At 44.5% G+C, this 23,064-nt stretch overlaps 2 protein-coding genes across 2 annotated transcripts in view; one reads left to right on the top strand and one right to left on the bottom strand.

Moving 5' to 3' along the window:
• Positions 1-13,468, top strand: part of LOC144470657 (uncharacterized) — a 40,234-nt gene extending 26,766 nt beyond the window's left edge. Inside the window, exons 3-11 of the mRNA XM_078182057.1 lie at positions 9,576-9,669; positions 9,754-9,875; positions 10,002-10,103; positions 10,351-10,484; positions 10,621-10,751; positions 10,831-11,030; positions 11,102-11,236; positions 11,684-11,908; positions 13,175-13,468. Of these exons, the coding sequence (XP_078038183.1) occupies positions 9,576-9,669; positions 9,754-9,875; positions 10,002-10,103; positions 10,351-10,484; positions 10,621-10,751; positions 10,831-11,030; positions 11,102-11,236; positions 11,684-11,908; positions 13,175-13,468 (1,437 nt within the window). The remainder of the gene's footprint in view (positions 1-9,575; positions 9,670-9,753; positions 9,876-10,001; positions 10,104-10,350; positions 10,485-10,620; positions 10,752-10,830; positions 11,031-11,101; positions 11,237-11,683; positions 11,909-13,174) is intronic.
• Positions 13,469-14,240: 772 nt separating this feature from the next.
• The window catches only part of Nudc (nuclear distribution C, dynein complex regulator), a 119,826-nt gene continuing 111,002 nt past the window's right edge, over positions 14,241-23,064 (bottom strand). The window contains exons 5-7 of the mRNA XM_078182058.1: positions 16,026-16,214; positions 15,046-15,248; positions 14,241-14,498 (exon numbers count right to left, since the gene is read on the bottom strand). Of these exons, the coding sequence (XP_078038184.1) occupies positions 14,447-14,498; positions 15,046-15,248; positions 16,026-16,214 (444 nt within the window). The 3' untranslated portion in view covers positions 14,241-14,446. The remainder of the gene's footprint in view (positions 14,499-15,045; positions 15,249-16,025; positions 16,215-23,064) is intronic.

The following is a 23,064-nucleotide window of genomic DNA, read 5'->3' as shown; positions in this document are numbered from 1 at the left end:
AATATAAAAAAAGAGAGACTCAGCAATGATTTTTTTTCGAAAAGTTACAGTATTTTAAAGTAGCCCTTATACGAACTAAGCAATTTCCAGTATGCTAAAACATGGTTCCAAATTTAAATATTTACAGTGATAAAAATGCACCTAACCTAAAATCTGGCAACCGTATCTTAAAGTAGAGACTTCAAGCTTCAATATCAGAAAAAGATCGTCGCCCTACCATAACTCCTCGCTTAGTGATCGTCGCTCAAAGTCGGCCAATATTCACCGAGACCTCTGCGCGCTTTTTTCGAGCACCGCGCAGCTCCCTCGGCTCGCTTTCATCTCGGCGCGGAGAAGCTCGTCAAATATTTATAGGCGAGCGTAATACAACAATTACAACCTCCTGGATTCGTGAACCATCCCACGGTACCTCGTCACGCCGCGGTCTATTTTCAATCTTCTGATTACGAGGTTTTCCGAAACGGCTAAAAGCGTTCGCCAGAAAAGAGGCATTCCGTAAAGAAACTACGGAGCGGAGAGACGAAGTTCCGCGCCGGGAAAATAAATATTCACGGTGCGGCATTGCTCGTGGAACGAACCTATTTTTACCGCGATCCCGTACCACGCTGTTCGACGCCGATTCCCCTAAAATCGCCGCGACGTTCAATGATCCGCCCTCGATCGACGCGATCCACCCTAATCTCGGCGAAGAACGCGTCGCGATAAGGTGTGCCATTAGCCCCCATAACTCTTCATTCGCAAAAGGTATAAACGCTAAACTTGGATCGATCAATGAAATAATGCCAGATTAAGGAATAATTAAGAAAAAATACTTACAATTATAATTGCAATACTAATAACGATAATAATAATAATTATAACAGTAATAGAATTAATGTATCTTTTCTTAATTATGAAATTTGGTCCAGAGGCGTTAAATTCAATAATTAAATGATAAAAAATGTAAGACTACTTATTTATAATTATAATTACAATACTAATAACGATACTAATAATAATAATAACAGTAATAAAATTAATGTAGTCTTATATTTCTTATCATTTAATTATTAAATTTAACGTCTCTGGACTTAATTCCTTGTAACGTATTGTAACGTACTATACGTTTCAATGCACCATATGTATTATATATATTCGATACAGATCGATGCATGAAAGTTCCTTTTTTTAGTAAAACGTCACATTTTACGCTAATCCGGACCACCGCGCGGCGTCGTCTTTTCCGCGGAGCGGCCACTCCTCGCGCCGCGGAATCGAGTTTCATATCTACGGTTTCGCAAAACGCTTCGAGTACAGGAGAGCGAGAGAACCGGGCCGCGCCGCGCCGCACCGTTTCATTAGATTCCGTTGAAGTGGGCGGACAATCGCGTCGTGTGCTCCTCATCGGACCCGAGGGAGACGGTAAATCACGCGGTGATCTCATCACAGCATTAAGATATTGCATACAGAGCGAAAGAGAGCGAGCGAGAGATCGGTAGCATGAAGGAAAGAGAGAAAGAAAGAGAGAGAGAGAGAGAGGTCGACGGGGAAGTAGACCCGAGACACGATAAACAAGCAACCGCGCGCTACCGTAGCTCGCAATAAATTCCGTGGGAGTCCCGGCACGACGTTCTTCCGACGCGTGACACGCCGAGGCGGATCCGCGGGTCCACGGACAGGCGACGTACGGTGCTTGAAGCTCGTCGTCTTATGCCGGCTCTCGTCGTCTTAAATCTGCCGGATGCCGCGCGCCCGCTGCGAAACCACCTCTAATCCGGCAAATAAAGGAAGCTGATTCGAGCGTCGATTCGAGGATCCCCGCTATTTTCGATCGAGGAAGGATCGCCAGACAGGAAGCGCGGCATTAATCGTCTTAAACGACAGATAGAGATATATATAGATAGATATATATTTATAGATCATGTTCTTTATTCGATGATTGCAGCGGATTAACGCAATAACGCCGTTTCCGCGAAATTCCTTGGATAACGCTTCCGAGGAAAACGAACACTCTGATACGTCGCGATATTTACGTAAACGCTTATCTCGACGATAATCGCGCGCGATTTTTCTGTCAACGATGATTGATTAAGAGATTGCAGCGTAATAAATCGATCGATTATTTCATGTTGGATATTTCTGTAGGATGCGTTTTTCTTGTAAATGTAGAAAATGCATGATATAATATTTAATAAGCAGTGGATGGCTTAAAGACGCCCATTTTATGTCTGAACATAGTACGCCCTAAAATGGACGTCTGTGATGTATTATATTAAGGTTATATCGTGAAAGTATAGTGTAGTAAATTGACTGTAAACTTGATTTTTCTGTGAGATGTTTTTAATCTTCTTTCTTTTTCTTATAAATTTATAAAATCTATAGTATAATACTCGATATGCAGTAGAGATGTCTTAAAGACGTCCATTTTAGGTCGGAAAATCTTGCGCTCTAAATTAGACGTCTATGCTATATATTATGTCGAAGTTATCGTCGCCATTTTCTTCCCTTATTCAAACATCAATTAATTACAAAACAATGACATACATCAAACGCTAAAATAGACATCTATACTCATGAATTTATTTCAATAAATATTCCCCCGGGCTTGCAGAGAATATTTTGTTATTTAAAAAACAATAACATACATCAAACGCTAAAATAGACATCTATACTACATTACGTCAAAATTATATCTAGATTATATCAAATTTACATCAAGAACACAATACATTAATGTACACCTTCCAGCAATCTCACCCCATTTTCTCTTCTTCAAATCTCAACTAACAATAAAATAATAACATCTTCAATTAATTTAATCATCCTTCATCCCTTTTCGATGACGGATTAATCCACGCAACTAAATAAAGTCCACCAAGAAAATATAATTCCCGTGTGGCAAGAAAAAAGGGTATTCAAAAAGCCACCGGTGAGTAACAGCATTCCAGCAGGCGCGCGATTTACGTGTCCGGAGTGAAACAAGTCGCTCGCGGACCCCGTCTTAACGAGCGTACACGCGGGGCACGTGAGAGACGGGCCAAGCAGCGTGTAAACGAGCAGATATCAAGGCGAGACACAGACGGATCGCGAAATCCGAAGGCGTCGTTCGGGGACCCGGCGCGCGCGCGCGCACGCTCGCTCGTTCTTTCGCAAAACGCTCGGAGCGTTCGCGGAAGTAGACGAGCGCTGCATGACGACGGGGCCTGCCACACGTTCCGCTGAATCGCGCGTCGCCCGAACGAGATAAGCGTAAAGAGATCCCGCGCAACGTCACGGAACATCGTTGCGGCTACGACCTTCCGGTTGGCTCTCCTCTGACCGCGTCGTCACGATCCAGAGAGACCATTGGTCTTTAAACGGGGAGCACGAAATCTATTTGCCACTTATCGTCGCTCTGTGTATCCTGACAGCCACGGTATTAACCCTTTGCCCTCGCGAGGCGACCATCGAAATTGCTACGGTGTTTTAGGAAGGATTTTGACGATATTAAGTTTGTCTATATTTTTGTAAATTGTTAAATAAGACAGAAGAATTATAGACAATATTTTCCTTTAGTCATACATTTCAAATCCAAGAATGCAATAATTGGTACAATTCACCCTATATGTATACATGTGTATACAACACTTGACAACTCATATGTCAACCATAAGAGCCAGTTCTAAGAACATTCCTATATGACAATACAATGAAAACTTTAACCCTTCTAGTTTCGTAAAAAAATTGCAAGAATTTTAGAAAATCTGAGAATTACCCTAAGAAGGAAGGACAAAAAAGAATGAAATAGTTACTTAGTAAAAATATTAAGAAAACAATATTCTTGCAAGAGTAGCCAACAACGATGTATCATTCTAAGACCTAAGAGAATTAATTAAAAACATGTACCAACAATTGACGTATTAAATCTAGTGGACCATCGACGATTCCCAGGAGGTCCTCAGGGTAGCAATATGGCGTCGCTTCCCGATCCTCGGTGCGCGCCATCCGGCCCTGCAAAATTCCAATCAACGCGCACGAAAGATCCCTCCGTCTCCGCGACAGGCCTATCGTTCAGGAAAGTGTCAGAGCCGCGGACGTCGGTCGATTTCGAAGCTCTTGCCTCCGTCTTCATCCCGCGGCTTTTTGCGCGTCCGCGCGGAGGCCGCGGAGAGCGGCGACGTCGTCGGCGTCGAGTCGGTTCGCGGAATTCTCATGAAGCGGGGACATACGCGGGCAGGATTTACGCGACGTCGCGCCGCGGGCACCGCGGACGTCATCCTGACCATAGTAGGTGGACGCGCAGGAGCCGTAGGGAGGACCTTGGCCTTCGGATGCGTGCGCGACCGCGGCGTGGGGGGATATAAATCAGACCGCGATCTCGCCATAGCGAGCGCGTTCCATCGGCCGTGCACGCGGCAGCCCGTATTAAATCGGCGGTAGTCCCACCGTCGAAGAAATCCGCCGGCCATTTTCGGACATTGGACACTCGGCGGCGCGCTACCATCTACGGTATAAGCCGGGGCGTCAGAGCCCGGCGAAACCGATGTCATTGCTTCCGAACCTTATCCATCTTCTTCGGCCACGGTGGTTCACCGGGCTACCTGTCCGTCTCTCTGTCTGTTTTTTTCTCTTTCTTTCACCAGGCCCCAACCCCTTCCCTGTCCGTCCGCCCCCGACTTTTTGCCGGTCCCCCTCCCCTTCGTCGACGGGGACGCGCTACGTCAGATCGCGTCGCGGCGAAAATGGTTTCATCGCTCGATCGATGCCTTTATGCCTCCCTGCAGAGGCTGCTGATGCTGATGCTGATGCTTCTTCGTCTTCTTCCTCTTCTTCTTCTTTGGTGGAAGACTGACGCGATCGTTCAGCTACTTTGTTAGCTCTCGCAAGAGAGGATTCGACGCGCGTCGAATCTCGATCTTCCGGAGCGCGCGCTTCTTTGCCGGATTTTTGCGGACCCCGTGTGTCGATGGACGCTTCTTCTGGCTAGCTTGTTGTTCGTAGGAATGCTTTTCTGATTGTTCGAGAAATCAGAGGTGTACTCTGGATCGCCCTAGGTTTATGTCTTCATTGGTGACGCGATTTGTCTGGTGGCGTATTATTTGTGGGGTAAGGAGTCAGGTGGATAGGCTTTTGTTTGGTGGAGTCGCTTTGTTGATTAATCCAAATGATTCAATGACAGAGACATTAATTTGACATAACCTTGACGTAACTTTCAAATATTCTTGACATAACCTTGAAATACCCTTGACATAACCAAGCAAAGAAAAAGCGACGATACAGCAGCAATTGACATAACCAAACCAAAAACAATACAAAAACACTGGAACAATTGACATAACCAATCCAGAAACAAATTCAACAATGCAGCAGTAACACCATACAAAAATAACCATCGAATAAATCATCAAAGAAAAAAGATGCTAAGAATTATCAATAGTCAACCTGCTCACGACAATATAATAATAATAATAATGCTCTTAAAATAATAATAGTAATGCTCCTAAAATAATAATAATAATAATGCTCTTACAATAATAATAGTAATGCTCTTACAATAATAATAATAATGCTCCTACAATAATAAAAATAATGCTCCTACAATAATAATACTTCTACAATGACAATAATAATCCAAAAGCAATAACGAAAAAATTTGAAGCCAAAATGTGGAAGCGACCCGGTTGGCACAATTTGTCGCGCCCTGTTCGGCGTCGAAAAAAGGGGGGGGGGGCCAGGCGGCACCGAGCGGCGAACAAGGGGATCCAGACAGGTAGAAGACAAGAGGAATTCGTATTCAGCGTGGCGGACATGGCCAAACTAGGCTGAAGCCCGCGGCGTCTTGCATGTCCTTGTTGGCCGGGGCAAAAACCCAGCGCCGTGTAAAAGGGAAGTAATTCCGAGGGATGGACACGGGCTGGAGCCGCGTGTACCAGGATACCGTGGACGATCCTCCGAGGATACCCGCGTATCCAGTGAAATAAATGACGACGATCTGTGTGACAGAACCACGGATACGAGTGTACAGAAAGTAATATACAGATATACAGATATACAGAAAATATACAGTTTTTAAAAAATGTGCAGGGATACAGAAAACATGTTAAGGAAAATCCGATTAAATTTCAATTTTGATTCCTTATTCTAGAATAGTAATAAAAATATTCTTTTTAAATAATAACGTCATTGCTATTCGAATAAATATCTATCTATGTTAAGGAAAATCCGATTCAATTTCGATATAAATTTGATCCCTGATTCTAGAATAATAATGAAAATATTCTTTTTAAATAATAAAGTCACTGCTAATCGCATAAATATCTATCACAATCAAACGCGATACTAAACGCGAACAGTCGTAACGGCGCGTTAAGGCCTCGCGCGAAAAAGCGTAAACGAATCGGCCGATGTGTTTATCCGCCAACGCCGCACGAATTATTCACCGAGAAAATTAGCTGGTCCCGCCGCGTGTTCGCGGAACGCGCCAAGGATGATTCGTTTAGCGTGGTAGCCGACGCGCGAGATCCGTTGATCGAAGCGCTAATCAGTATCCATGAGGGATCGGTTACGCGTCGAATGCAAACAACGAGATTAAATCGCTCCCGAAATGGCGAGCACAGTGTTTCGAGATACGCGTTACGAAGTAGCCTCTCGTCTCTCCTCGCGCGCGCACAGCGCACGGCCCGATCATTTTCTCCGTCCACGCGATCGCTGAAGACAATCGCGTGTTCTGTTTCCGCTGGACCATCCCGCCGCGGCTCGCTTACTTACCATTATCATTGTCCGTTCGGTGTTGGGTTTCTCAAGCGGCCCGACCTCGATGAGGTAACGCCGTCGCGGGTTTCCGAGTCCACCATTGTCTAGCTTAATGGGGGTACGTGGGTTGTTTGAGAGCAGGGTGTGATCTGTGCCAGTTCCACTTTCGATAGACTATTGTCACCCCTTCGAATAACGATGTCGAGCGAAAGAGTTAATGATGTTTGAGAGAATATTAAATAGATTTTGAAAGGACATCGGGTAACCTAACTTTTGCTTCTGATTATTGATTTAGACAATTTTGATTTTCTATGAGATTTATCGATTTTAATATACTGGAAATGTAACGATTGTTTTGTTATTTAATGTTACTAATTAACTGGAACGTAACGTTATAATTTTAATAACATTAACGTTACGACGTTAATTTTAAAATATTAATGTAACACCATGACATTAATTTTATAATACTATTAAGCTAACACCATGATATTAATTTTACAATATTGTTAATTTAACACCATGACATTAATTTTATAATATTATTAACCCAACACCATGATATTAATTCTATAATATTACCAACCTAAAGCCACGACCTTAATTTTATATTATTAACTTACCCTTTTACCCTCACCTTTAAACAATGCTATTAAATAAATAAATTAACAAAAATCACGAGATTCCCCTACAATTACTAAAATCAATTATTACACAAAAAACAATTATTAATTATTGCAACACGACACAACAAGTCCTCCAAACACCGTCCCAGCATTAAAGGGTTAACGGAACGATCCGCACCATCAGCTGTCCGCAATTCGATCCACGCGATCATATACCTCTCAAACAAGGTTGCACGCGCGCGCTATCAAAGGGTCAAAGAGAATTCGCGAATCGGATTTCGTTGTCGCCACGCGCGCTCTGGCCCTCGTTGACATTGCGCAACCGGGCGATTAGCGATCGCCGGAACGGTCGCGTCGCGCGATGCCATTCACGAGCCGGCAAATTGAGTTTAGCGCGTCCCGTGCTCCAAGTTACAGCCACGGAGAATGCCGCACGATACCCTGGCTCCTCTATTAACTCTTTGCTTAAAGAACGGGGTAATTGCGCGCTACGTTTTTTCGTGCGCCGCGATGCCGTCGTCGCCCAGCGCCGTAAGGAACCCGGTTACGATTTCGACCCGGGGGATTCCTGTCGACGGCGGTTTCTTGCGCGGAGACCCGCCGCGGACACGTGTGCGGCGACCCCGTCCGCCCGGGAACGACCGGTATCTCGGATTTTGCGCCGCGTAAAGAAAGCACCGAACGATTGTTCGCCGCGGCGACTCTTCTTGCCCGGAGTCGAGCGGGCAATTATCGTCGGGGCTAGTTTGGCGAGCGCGCCTTTTTTAGGCGGAGGAAACTGTACGGTGGCGGAGGGCTGGGACGGCACCCTACCGCGACCGATATATTTGATTCCGTGTTTCGATGTTTCAATGATGCAAGAAGCGTTCCGATGATACGTCCGAGGTACGCGTCGCGGAAATAGCGAGCGTCGTGGACTGAAATGGCGGAAGAGGTTCATTTAAAATCGGAGAACTCATTTTAGAATTGTGGGAACTTTTTCTAGGGTTTGGATTTGAACTTTAATATTATTATAAAATACAAAATAATTGTAAAATAGGATATGTGGTAGATAAGGGAAGGAATTTATGTTAAAAAGGGGTAGAAGTTGTGTTGTAATTGAACTTTTTTTTTTATCAGGTCTGGTCTTCATTATTATGCAGGATTTTAATAATTATTCTGAGTATTAATTATAGCAATTAATTACTTAATAAACCTAATATATGAATTAAATTCATTTCTAAAAAACTGGATATCGATTTATTTTTCACACCCAATTTTATATTTATAATTAAAATAAAACTTAAAAAATTATATAAAATTAGCTCCTTTATCTTCGAGATAGATAATAATTTATTTATATTTAAATTAACCCTATAGGTCGATAAAGTGTTATGATACAAATAAAATAATTGAAATACAATGTAAATCGCTTGATAATTCATTCTGCTCCGCTGGTAGCTACTAGTTTGCAACTGGTTCCTTCGTTTATCACGAAATCTGTTATCTCCTCCGAAGGTCCGCGAGATTAGGCCCGAAGGTGAAAGAGATTCCCGCGTGTTGGCGTCACCTCACTTATCCAATCGCGCGACAGGCCATCGCCAGCTAATAGGCGGTCGCAGCCAGAATTACGAAAACCGTCTTAACCCTTTGCGCTGTTACGTCTCTCAAGGCTGCGTCGATTACGGCGATTTCGTTCTTAATTGTTTCCTCGATGCAACGAGATGATTCTAGAGTGTCACGATTGTTCTTTCTTTTCCCTTCATATCCAGATTTCGATGACAGGGGATTCAAATTTTTGTTTATTTTAAATAATAAATAGTAAAATAAGTAATAAATCATAAATAGGTTTATGTTACTTTATCTGCACATTGTAAGCAGATATTCAATAGTAAAAACATAGAAATTCGATATTGTAAACTTACCATGATTATTAAATTTTTGTAAATTTCGGGCACTCGCAGAGAAAATCAAAAATGATTGGCAGCCATATTTGTTGTTCGCCACGTTCGTCGCAAGGGGTTAATCGCGTTCAATTGGAATCCGCGGCACGCGGCCATTACGTCGTTAATCTCAGGTCGTTTTTACGACGAACGGTCGACGGAGCAACGTCGCACCGCGTCAAAACGCTCCGTCGTCGCCGATCATTTCGCAACCATAACAATGATTCCTCGTTTTCGACGAATTAGCCGCGAATATACCATATTTCCCGTCACGTTCTCCGATGATTAATTGCGACTGCGTTTCTGCTAATTTTAGAGCGAGAACTGGACGCTCGTGACCAACGGGAACAATAGGTCCAGCTGGGTGCGTGTACCCGACGTGGACACCGTCGTCGAGCTGCCGAACAACAGTGGGTACATTGTCGAAGCTACTCTCCGAATTCGATTCTAAATATAAACCTGATCCTCTTCCCTCTTTCAATTAAATTTTCCAGGATCCACGAGATCGACGTTCTTCACGAACTGGAGCGAGTGGTCGGTCTGCGACCGCCATTGCACGCAGAACCGCGTGCGCAGGTGTCGGTTGAAGAAGAAGTGCGGGACCACGTTGCACAGGGTGCGTGTCGAAGCGTTAATTAATATTTATAATAAGATTAATAGCTGATTTTTGTAATTGGAAAATGGTTGATGGGTTTCTAAAATAATCGATGGATTTTTAAAATAATCGATGGGTTTGTTAAAGGAGGAGCGCACCTGTCGCCACAACAGGAAAGCAAGATGGAGGCGGTGCAAGCAGCGTCAGAGACGCGGCCATCGTCGAAAGGAGAAATTCCACGTTGTACAGGTGAGCTGTTTAATTTTAAACAATCTAAAATAAACATAAATCCAAAGTAAAAACCATGTCGAAGTGGAACAGGCAAACCACGGTTTTTATAATTGTTAAAATATTTTATTTCGTTATATAATCGTATCGTTAATTCTATCTTAGATTAATATGTGTTAGAACGCGTCAAATGTATGTTTGTGTCGCAAGCTGCGAGGCCGCGCGATTTCTTTGTTTGTTCGTCTATAAATTATTACAACGATTCCAGCTACCTAAGAAAGAGGCGGAGCCGAGGCAAGGGGAGAGACGAGGCAAGGACGTGAAGGACAAGTCCGTGGGCCACTACGGGAAGTGGAGCAAATGGTCGCCGTGTACGAGGCTGTGCACCACGCAACGCTATAGGTACGCAGACGTCAACCCCTTTCCGCTCGAGTTGCGACTCCGAGGCATCGCGACAATTTTTATACCGACGAAGCTTAGATTTAAAAAAGTTAAGTAAGCAAAACTGTTTAGTAATTGTTTCATTAATTGCTGAAAGGTGGTGCAAGAAGCCCGGCAACTGTGGCCGCGACGTGATAAGGCAGAGCGCCTACTGCTACGTGGAGGGTAGCTTCTGCCAAAGATGGATCCACCGGAAGATCCGCGGCAAGCAAGAAGAGGACAGCGACGGTGAATAACGTGTTCCCCTAAATCATTCAATCCACGAGACAATCTCCTGATTCATGATCTCGTTAAAATACATTCGCAGACATGGTGTTGGACGAGTTCGAGCTGAATCCGAACACGGTGGACAGCTTCATCCCGGAGAAGAATCCCAACGCGTGGCGATGCGGCATCGCGAGCACCCAGAAGAACTCCCGATTATCGTATTTCACGAGGATCATCGGCGGAAGGCCGTCGATCCGCGGAAATTGGCCCTGGCAAGTGGCAGTGCTGAACAGATTTCACGTGAGTCTTTTCGCCGAAAAAAATGATCGCTCAACGGTTTGACATTTCTGAGCGAGAGGACCTTTCTCTAGGAGGCCTTTTGCGGCGGCACGCTGATCTCGCCCAGATGGGTGCTGACCGCGGCCCACTGCATCAGGAAACGTCTCTACGTCCGCATCGGCGAGCACGACTTGACTGTCAAGGAAGGCTCCGAGCTCGAGCTAAGGGTATTTATCTTCGCGAAGACGGCTTCACCTTTTAACCCCTCGGTGAACATGGTCCATTCTTCGAAATCCCGTCGCGGCGACCAGCTTCGTCCGCGGTTGGCCATATTGTCTGAACAAGAAGCGGGTTTAATCGAAGCGCGTTGCAATCTCTGACAATTTATTGCAAACCAGTCGCGCGAGAATCGAAGCGCGAATTACTGTACCGTTGCGACGGTTTTCTTCGACGTGACGAAGCTGACGCGTCTATTGTCTTCTTTATTCGAGGTTGCTTCGGACGATTGTAACATGTTTCATTCGACGCTACAATGATCGTCTTCCGCAAAGCTCGCTTCTGTCGGAGAAGCTCGAACAAGTTCGATGAAACGTTCGAAGGAGAAGTTCTGCGAAGGGGTTAGTCAGAGAGGTTGGCCGCGTCTAACGTCGCCGCGTCTATTGTGTTCGGTTCAGGTGGACTCGGTGAAGGTGCATCCCGAGTACGACGCCGACACCGTGGACAATGACATAGCGATGCTGCGCCTACCATTCTCGCTGGCCGCGTCACCGTCGAGGGGGATCGCCTGTCTGCCAGCGCCTAACCAACCTCTGCCCGCCAATCAGCTGTGCACCATCATCGGCTGGGGAAAGTCGCGAGTCACCGACGACTTCGGTACCGACGTCCTCCACGAGGCCCAGGTACCTCTTTCGCTCGCTGCTGGCGAGATGGAGACTCGAAGACCGATTAACTTCCCTCGGCGAATTAACAACCCCTTGCACTATTATTATTAATTATTATTATTATTAATAACGAGCCAGATTCGAGACAAAGATTCCACGCATGATCTAACAAATTTATAAATTATTGACATGTTGAATGCCACGCGATTATATAAGGAAATGATTAATAAAATAAATCCATTACAATTTTCTGAGAAAATACATTAATAATAGGATCCATTATTAGATAAAAATTAGGTGGACCTTAAATAAATTTTAGGTAACAACTTAAATGTAAATTTCTTTAGTTTTGTATCGTATTTTACGCTGTCAGTCATCGGTGACAGACGTGGCACTTAACGTATTAATTTCTTATAAATGGAAATCAAATTGAATTCTTCTGTTATCAAACTCCAGAAAGCAAATAAAGAAAATACAATAAAAATTATCCGGTTCTATCAAGTATTAAGAACAAATAAGTACTGATCAACGGAACGCAAAAGGGGAGTCGCAGTGCAAGGGGTTGAATCCTATTCGAATCTCTCGGTCTTCCGCGAACGTCCTCGAAAGCGTGTGCGAAACTTGTGGCAAAGTGGTGGTGATCCCTTGAGAGAGGAGGGGATTTCGGAGAAAGAAAATTGCATCGTTTCTTCGATCCTCTAGACTGTGGACCTTTATGCACTCGCGGTGAACGTGGTCGAATAAATCAGCACGCCGCCAAGTCGAATGGAATTTAACGTAATCTTTATTTGAAAAAATTTGCATAAACATCCGCAGTCTGCGACACGATAACCCGCGGTTCGCCGGGTTTGGTTCGATCAGACAATGTATTTGTGCATTCGGTGCGTTCGCAACGATAATCGGTAGGCGAAACCCAAGAGGAATGAACAGACTTTAGGAAAACCGATATATTATATTCGAACTTAGCAAAATTATCGAAGAGATGAAGAAAGAAAGAAGGAAAGACATGTTCCTCTCGATTCACGCGGACGCATTTTTATCTCGCATAAGAAATCCGCAGTCTACCCGAGAATCTTCGTGGACGAGGAATAACATTAGACACATTCCCAGTCAACAACGAAAATGATTTATTCAATTTCCTGCGCGATCCTCGCGATCCCGTCTCGACGTTACCGAACAATAGACTCTAATTAGCTTCCGGCGATTCGATCGCAAGATCGCGGCTAGTTCCGCGCGGTAAAGCGCGATTTTTTTACTGATGATTATTTACGCTGATTTTCGCAGATACCGATCGTCTCGTCCGAGGTCTGCCGCGACGTCTACGTCGACTACAGGATCACCGACAACATGTTCTGCGCCGGTTATCGCCGCGGCAAGATGGACTCGTGCGCGGGCGACAGCGGCGGCCCGCTTCTGTGCCGCGACCCGAGGAAGCCCGACCATCCGTGGACCATATTCGGCATCACCAGCTTCGGCGAGGGCTGCGGGAAACGCGGCAAGTTCGGGATCTACGCGAGGCTGTCGAATTACGTGCGCTGGATCAGCCGTGTGATGAAGGAGTCGAACGACTTCGATTGACGAACAATGGGGACACTGTTCTACGTGCCTTCGGCTTCGATCGATTACCTTCGGCTTCGTTCGTTCGGGACGAGCTGGTCGTAGTTTATTAAGGAACAATCACCGTAGCCTTACCGTGTGATAATTAATCGTAGGAACACTCTGGTCGAGCGCTCGCGACGCCTCGACCATAGAATGGCACCCGGCGCTGTTTCAAACAGTGAAAGCGCCATTTTAACGCGTACAGAAAATTGTCTCCAATTGCCTGTTGGCTCGTAGACGACGAATGAACAACTCGGGGAAACTTGGCATGATTATTCGAAGCTCGTGGCTTGGTCTTATAATCACCGATTGTAATATAATCTTGTCAATGATTACGAAGACAAGCCGCAAGGGATGAATAATCGTCTCCCTTAATTTTACCTTTCAATTTACATGGATTTTTACACCAATTTTTGAAACCGATTTTTACATAAATTTTTACACTAATTCGACGCCGAAATATAAATCGAATAAACATAATCTTGTCTATCGAGCGATCAGGTGCCATTCTACGATCGCGATCAGCGCGATCGCCTCGGATCGTTGCGCGAAACAAAAGATAAACTGCGGACCGTTGAAATAAAAGCTAGCCAGCGTAAATCGCAAAATGGAACGTGAATGTGTTTCCTCTGTCTTCCTCGGGCAACCTTGAGATGGGATGGGCGAAGAGGATGGAGGTCGGTGGCCGTTCAACGGCTGGCCGCGGCGCCATCTTTCTCGCTGCGACTGGTACACGTAGAAAAAGAAAGAAAGAAAGGAAAGAAAGGAAAGAAAGAGAGAAAGAAAGGCGCGGAGAAATTAGCAGCGAGTGGTCGCGTGAACTGGTGGCGACGATCCAACGAAGTACGGGGTTCGACCCGGCTGGCACAGGCACGGAGGTCGGCCTCCAGGTCGGCAGCGCGATCGTTTGACACCGGCCGACAGCGACGAGTCGCCGATTCCTCGACCGGCGCCGGCTCAGTTGAACTTGCACTTCGAGAAGTCCATCTCCGGATGCTGCTCCATGAATCTGTGAAATGGTCGAAGAAGAAACGTGGATCAGTTTTGGATCAAGATAGGGTCAAGTTAGGGTCAGAATAGAATAAAGGTAGGATCAAGCTAGGATAAAGCTAGGATCAAAGGAGGTTCAAGCTAGGGTTAAGCTAGGACCAAGCTAGGATTAGATGAGGATTAAACTAGGATTAGACGAGGATCAAACTAGGATCAAACTAGGACCAAGTTAGGACCAGACTTGGGCCAAGCTAGGATCAGACTTGGATCAAGCTAGGATCAAATTAGGATCAGACTAGGATCAAGTTAGGATCAGAATAGCATGAAATTCAGATCAAGTTAGGATCAGACTCAGATCAAGTTAAGATCAAGCTAGGATGAAGCTAGGAAAAGGTTAGGGTCAAGCTTGGATCAAGCTAGGATTAAACTAGGATCAGACTAGGATCAGATCTGACCCTAAGGTCAGACTAAGACCAAGCTAGGATCGCTAGCTTCGGATCGTTATCCGGCCGCGTCGAGCCAACTCGGATCCGTGAGCCAGGTCCTACGGCCGCCATCGTTCGTACTTTTTAATGATGTCCTGCTTCTTCTGCTCGTCGGAGGTCGGCAGGCCGAGCTGCTTCTGTCTCTGGTCGTACATCATCTTCTCCACCAGGCCTCTGGTCTCACCGTCGAGATCGGAGAGCGTGCTCGGCTCCGGGTTCACTTTCTTTGTGCTGATTTCCGGATCGGTGGTCACCACGTGCGCCCACCACTGCATCTGGTTTACCTGGAAAGAAAGTCGGGGCGGATGCTTAGTTCGATCGCAGCGCAGAACAGATCTTCCTCGGGCTAATGAAACTTGGGCGGCGATCGTTTTACGAAACCCGTGGAACACCGATGAGATCTAGCCGGGTCTCCGATCGGTGAAAGGCGAGCGCCGCGATTCGACAGGCCGCGGGATTGATTAACCGTGAAATGACCGCGGCGCAGCCGTGAAATCGGCGACGGATTATCGGGAGAGAGATCGACAATGGATCGCAAACGAACGCCGTCGATTAAAGTGTAAACGAACAGAGGCTCGTTAGCGGGAGAGGAATCGGAGGCTAGACCTTCGGCAGACGCCGCGTGATTATCATTATTGGTCAGGATGATCGTTTGAGATGAAGGTTTGCGATGATCGTTCAGGGCCGGGTTCAGCCTTGGAATTGACCGCGATTTTTATGCCGCGGACTAGGGATCTACGCGCCGTGGACTAGGGATCTATACGCCGTGGACTAGCAATCTATGCGTCGTGAACTATTGATCTATACCCCGTGGCATAGCAATCTATACCCCGCGGATTAGCGATCTACGCGCCGCGGACTAGAGATCTATACGCCGTGGACTAGCAATCTATGCGTCGTGGACTATTGATCTATACCCCGTGGCATAGCAATCTATACCCCGCGGATTAGCGATCTACGCGCCGTGGACTAGCTATCCCCTCCTTCGCTTCATCATCATCTCGATCGAAGTTCGCGCCGAGATTCGCGAAAACGTCCGATCGATGTTTCGTTTCGCCTACCTTTTCCAGGATGATCAGCAACCGTTTGCCGTCCTCGATCACCCAGGTGGACTCCACCACTTTGACTTCGTGCGGCAGTTCACCGTCGATGATCGGCTTGCGACCCTTCACCCCACAGGACAGGTGCTTCTTCTTGATCTTGACCGTCACGTCCCTCGGCCGCACCGAGAAGTTCAACGGTATTCTGATCTGCAATCACAAGAACGATTCCACAATCTCATTAATCGATTCGATATTTTAATCAATTTTACATTGTAATAAATTTCGATGAATTTTAACGAATTTTAATGGATTTTGATCAATCTGAATGGATTTTAATAAATCTTAATGCTTGGAGAAAAGGAGCAGGAGAAATTGCAGCGATAATGTTTCAGGAATCGGAGGAGTAATTATTATTATTTTATTTATAGTACTGGATAATTGTTTATTCTAGAAAGAATGTTTACGACGTCTTTGACCTAGATGCGCATTTTTAAAGCAATTGACGAGGCATTTTTTTAAGTAAATAATTAGTAGAATATGGATTTTTATGCGAAATAAAAATTGCCCCGTTCGATTGCAAGATTCATTCTTTCTTTAATTATTTTAATGAATTAAAAATGATAGATTGACATTTCAGAGCTTCTTTAATAAATTAAAGATAACAGATTGACATTACAGAGTTTCTTTAATCTTTACACCTTGTTAAAGTACAGCTACTCAATTTTCCTATAAATTATTATTTATTATGATTATTATTACTTTATAGAAAATTTTACAATTTTTATCACTATTACTTAGTCCACAGTAAAGGCCTCCCTTTCCCTAGAAAAATCAGCCTTCACGCACACCAGAGTCGCAGCCTAACAAATCCGTCGAACAGACGCTAAACAAACTGAAATGGCGTCGACGTGATCGAGCGCAGTCTAAACCGAAAACGGAACCCTGAAACAAGACGGTCGCGACCGACCGGCCGCGATTGCGCAATCATCCTGACCCACTTGCATCCCAATTCTTCGCGGGCGCACTTCGCTAATTAAGACACGCATAAAAACTTCATTAGCAATATAAACAATCTCTCCGTGCCCGAGACGGTATATATATGTATATCTCGAGCGGCGGCGAGGCCCGAGGACGCCGCCGGCAGGATCACAATTAAAAAGCGTTTTACTCGTCGAGTCCCGATATATATTCGCCGTGTTCGCCGGTACATTAACGAAACAGTGAGGTAAAAACTTGCTCCAATTAATAATAACGCAATCATCGTCGTCGTCGTCGTCTTGATCCCAGGCACCGTGTATCCTCGTATCGTTATCCTCGTATCGCACGCGGTTACGTCGGATTCTCGTGAAGAATTGGCGCGGCCGAACGAGAGCCACCGGAATTTCGCGAACGATCGCGATTAACAAACTCAAATAAAAGAGTGCGCCGGGCGTCAGATTGCGATCTGACATTAACCGAGCCATGCGCCCGCTCGCCCTAAATGGGACGCTGATTAAAAGCCAGGGGCGCTCGGAACCGATACGAAACGGGAGATTGCGATCGGACGTCGCCGGAAACGAGCGACGCCCGATTTATATTCTTACCGGCGAGGGTTCAAGGATCAGCGGCGGCGCTCGATTTTTCTTCCCTGTTGCCGAGACACGCGGGGGACACATCTTAACCCTCTCAGTAACCGAACAACGATGCATCGTTGGAAAGCATCGCTATTGTTGGAAAGATAGATTTAGATTTGTTGGAATTACATTTCTTAACCCTTTTCGATGTCTCCTCTGGGGGGACATCGTGATTCTAATCTATATCGCAAGGCGTTACAGTTTTGGTTACTATGGGGAATTAATTTATCCCTTTGCACTCGAGTGGTGACTCTGAGGTTACTGAAATTATTATAATTACTTAAATTATTATATCACGTTCCAAAATAATATTTATTAACAAGCAATACAGCCGCTTAGAGTCACTCATATCGTAGCGCGAAAGAAACTTGTGGGACAACCTAATATTTTATATTTCCAGTTAAAATGGCTCCGTCTGCAAAGGGTTAAAGGACGTCGGACTATGGATCGGCCTACCGCAACAATGCCGCGATTCATCGGATCGGACGGCGTTCCGCTCGGCCGGTCTCCCCTCGAGTCCTCGCGAGAATCGCGCGGATCATCGTGCTCCAATTCCGATTCGGCCGGGCGCGCGCGTTAGCCTTGCCCGGTCGCCGGACCTTGATCGGTTTAGAAACGAGAGCTTTCCGCGGCGACGGCGACGACGACGACGACGCCGGGAAAGGCGAGAGTCGACGACGGTTGCCAAAGGTCAGGCATTCCACGGATGCCGGCGATCGCCTCCGTGACTCGCTTTAATTGATTCGACGTATCGCTCGATCTGGACGCGGACGCGGGTCACTGCCGGGCCCAAGCCAGGGTCAAGAGTGGACCCGGCCGTGGTGGGCTCCTCCGTGGATGAAAGGTTCGGAGTCCTTTCTAGCGGGCTGGATCCTGGGCCTAGAAAGGACCCGGGAGCGGCGATCGCGCAACCGAAACCGGCGCCGAGCGTTTCGCAACGCGATCTCGATTTTCGGTCGCTTGGCAATTGGTGAATTGTGACTTTAACCCTTTGACCTCGAGTGGCGATTCTGAGGCGCCGCTATAAATTGCTATTTCTCGCAATAATTGCGATAGTGCCAGATAGCATATTCAACGATCTAGGAATGATCTCGGACCTAACAATTATAATTAAAATAATTTTTATAATAATAATATACAGAGTCGATTTTCACTCGAGTACTATAGCTTATGTCAAAATTATTAAAACACAGTTACAATTGATGCAGTTGATAAATAAAACTGTTAACAATTTCTTAAATTTAACATTCAACGGTCTATAAATTATTTTATACCCAACGATTATAATAAAAATAATTTTTTACAATAATAATATACAGAGTCAATTTTCACTCGAGTACTATGGGTTATGTCAAAATTATTAAAACAGTTAGAATTGATAAAGTTGATAAATAAAACTGTTAACAATTTCTTAAATTTAACATTCAACAGTCTAAAAATTATTGTAGACCTAACAATTGTAATTAAAATAATTTTAACAATAATAATATACAGAGTCAATTTTCACTCGAGTACTGTAGCTTATGTCAAAATTATTAAAACACAGTCACAATTGACAAAGTTGATAAATAAAACTGTTAACAATTTCTTAAATTTAACATTCAACGGTCTATAAATTATTTTATACCTAACGATTATAATAAAAATAATAACATAGAGTCTCTCTCTACTCGAGTGTTAAGGGTTAAACCATGCCTGCTCATTTTTGCCATAATCTTCCAACGTCCGCAGACCACTCTAAACGATAAACTGCTAGTTAACCGATCGCGTTGCATTCGCGCTGGCAAATTACATCGCGAGTACGTTGCGCAATCGACATAAATTAAAAACAACTAGCGTGTGCGGACGCTCTTCAGCCGATCGAAAAGCGGCGGCGCATCGTTCAGAGGGGGCTTCGCGAAGACGACGACTGCAGCGACGTAAGAAATTTCTATGGGAACGAGGATAATCTAGGAATCGGCCGACGACGCTAATGGAGAATTGATTAATCAACGTTCGAGCTGCATCACGGGTTCGCGCGGTTATGAATTTATTAGCTGGGTGCGTCTATCGCCGATTTTTTTCTTATCCGGCCGCCGGGTTTTTGTATCGAGTCATTTTTTTTCAAGGACTGCCGCGATCGAAAGTCCGGCCCGATCTCGGGTGTGCGTCGGTTAAGGTGTGTATACGGTTAAGTTATTCACGGTAAAACGCTGAAAAATATGTTGTTACGAAAGGAAGTCGCGGCGCCGTGAATGAAATTTGAATAGCAAATCGAACGCAGAAGCGTAACGTGTCGCCCCGATCCGTTCGGTGTCGGCCTTCTATTCCAGATTTTTCTGGGGTTTATCGACCGTGCGGAGATAAGGACAGGTGGCTCCTCGGATGCAACAGGTTTTTTTTTTGCCAGGTGTAGTTTATCACTTGCCTCTTTTTCTATTTCTTTCTAAATTTTATTCTTTTACTTTTTCGTCGGGCAAATCGACGGAAATTAGTTGACGTCGGGTCGAAGCTGTTGAAAAAATTATTGAATCGAGAAGAAATTTATCCGAACTTTATGGACAATTCTATGGATAAATAATTAATGAAGTAGAAATTTGTCTGGATGCAAATTGGTTCCGTAATATTTTTTTTGACATTGTGGAGTTAATATTTAATTGAAGCAAGATTTATTTGGATAATAGGGATATTATATAGAATGAGATTTTATATATATTTTATATTTATATATTATATTTTTTTATATATTATATATTTATGTTATTATAGATTATTGATTCAGTCTCTGGATATTAATTTTAAGAATTGTATGGACGAAGAATTTTGAAGAATTTTGTGAACAAATAGATAGAACATTTTCTAATGAATAAAGAATTATATGAATCAATAAATGATATGATTTATAACGAATTATACTAATAAATAGAGAGAACAATTTATAACGAATAAAAAATTATTTCAATAAATAGAAAAATTCACAACTAATAAAGAATTGCTAAAAAATAGAACAATTCACAACGAACAAAAAATTGCCCAAACAAATCAAACAATTTCACTAAAAAATCAAACGAAAAAATAGACCAATTCGCAACGACCTAAGAATTACGCTAATGTACGAAATAATTTACGACGAAATTATCCGACTAAAATGTTCGGCTAAAAGGAATACATTCGAGCAATTATCTCTCGGGTAAATAATTACTCGAACCGATCCGAGTAATGTCCAACTCTCTGTCATCGGAGAATATATGTATATTCGGCGTGACGAAAAAGAAAAAAAAGAAGTCTTGCTACCGGTCACGATCGTCAATAAAAACGACGACGACGACGACGACGACGACGACTGGCCGAAAGTGTTAATAAAAGCCACCGCCGCGATTCGTGATCATCGAACGTCCTCCGGAGGCCGTCGCCGGTGTCACGGGACACCCGATTAAGTCCGACAATTAAATCCGAAATCCTAGATGATCCATCGAGCGTGGCCGGGCGCGTGTCGCAACCGCGATCGTTCTCGAGACGAGAAAGAGAGACGAAGTGAGAGGAAGGGAGAGGAAGAGAGAGCGGGAGAGTGAGGGAGTGAGCTAGAGACGGAAAGAAAACGACACGGAGAAATAGAGAGAAAAAGACAGAGAAATACAGCGAGAAACAGAGAGAAATAGAAAGAGAAATATAGAGAAAAAGAGAGGAAGACACAGAGAAATAGAGAAAAATAAAAAAATAGATAACAAAATAGAAAATAAATAGAGAGAAAAAGACACAGAGAAATAGAGAAAAATTAAAAAATAAGTAATAAAATAAAAAATAAATAGAGAGAAAAAGACACAGAGAAATAGAGAAAAAGACAGAGAGCAGGAGAGGGGGGAAGAGAGAAAGAGAGAGCATGAGAGTGGGAAAGGGAGAGTAGGACACTGAGAGAGATGGAAATAAATGGCACGAGAGTGAGAAAGATAGTAAGAGAGAGAGAGAGCAAGGGGGTGAAAAAGAGAGAACGAGAGAGTGATAGAGTGAAAGAATGAAAAAAAAAGAAAGAGCAAGAAAGAGCTCACAAGGGAAAGAGAGAGCAAACGAAAGAGTGAGAAAAAGAAGAAAAAGAACGAAGAAAATCGCGCGAGAGAGAGAGCGCGCTAGAGATAGCCTGCTAGAGAGAGCACGCTAGAGAGAACAAGGAAGAGAGAGCACGCTAGAGAAAACAAGAAAGAGAGAACAAGAAAGAGAGAGCACGCTAGAGAGAACAAGAAAGAGAGAGCACGCTACAGAGAACAAGAAAGAGAGAGCAAGAGGGCAAAAGAGAGGGAGAGGGTGGGGAGGGGGGAGAAAAAAGACGTCGGATAGACGCTAGAGTGCCAGGGGATCATCATCCTCGGGTCGGACGTGTTCTTGGATTTCCAGCGTGACGATGACTGGCGCGCGCGCACCGGTGCGTGGAAACGGATCATGGCTACCGAGTCCGTGCCCGTCGTTAACAAAGTGGAATATCATTACGCTGGGAACGCGACAAAGACGCTGGGAAGATTATCCGCGATCTCTCGGTCCCGAGAAACAACTCCGAGCGCTCCTCCAGACGAATTTTGAACGAGATTGTCCACCGACGAGCACCGCGAGCATTGCGACAATATGCCTCTCGTTCGGCTTTACGACCCTACAACCATACGTCCGTCGGCATTTAACTCTTTGAAGCACAGACTTTTAGGAAATAAAGAGACCCGTGCGGCACAAACATATCATCGCGTTTACAATGGAACAGAATTAGTATATTTTTATTGAAAGGATGTGATAGCATAAAGAAATAGTAATTGATTTTCGTTGTTATAGAAGGAAACTTAAATAGTCTTGCCGTGTCACGTGGGTTCATAAATGAACAGAGTAAAAGTGCAGCTATTTCGATACTGCGAGGTGGGTTTAAAAATGTCCCGCATGATTTAGCGTGCATCGAAAAGGCTTTGTACGCGATTCGACGAGTTAACCCTTTGCGCTCGAGTGGCGACTCTGCGGCGCCATTGAAATTGTTGTTCAAAAATCATTTTTACAGAAATCGTTATTTTATAGATAATTGAAAAATTTGGTTGAAACTGTAACTATTACACGAGTCGCGAAACTCAATATTATACGTATAGAATAAATTTTCTTGTATAAAATGGAAATACTGGAAAAATTTATTTCAGATTTTCTAATTAAGATCGCTTCGAGCGCAAAGGGTTAATTCGTTTCGAAACGATCGCCGGGAGACGGTCGCGCGCGGAGATAATGACGCTTTCGAACGGCGGAGGCGAAAGAAGCCTCCTGCGAGAAGACGACGGTGATCAGCGATTACGAAGAGGAGATCCTCCTCTATGATGAGCCTCCGCGGTTATTATTATTACCCATTTGGCTGCCGTTTTGCAGCCACCTGTTTACGATCCGCGACGGGAATGGCTGGTTATGGGACGGCAGTCTATGGTTTCGGATCTGCTGAAAGGCTTCCGATC

Source organism: Augochlora pura, chromosome 6, assembly GCF_028453695.1.
Source record: "Augochlora pura isolate Apur16 chromosome 6, APUR_v2.2.1, whole genome shotgun sequence".
In the NCBI taxonomy this organism is placed as follows: domain Eukaryota; kingdom Metazoa; phylum Arthropoda; class Insecta; order Hymenoptera; family Halictidae; genus Augochlora; species Augochlora pura.
The sequence above is the reverse complement of the archived record's forward strand: the minus strand, read 5'-3'. Positions and strand labels throughout refer to the sequence as shown.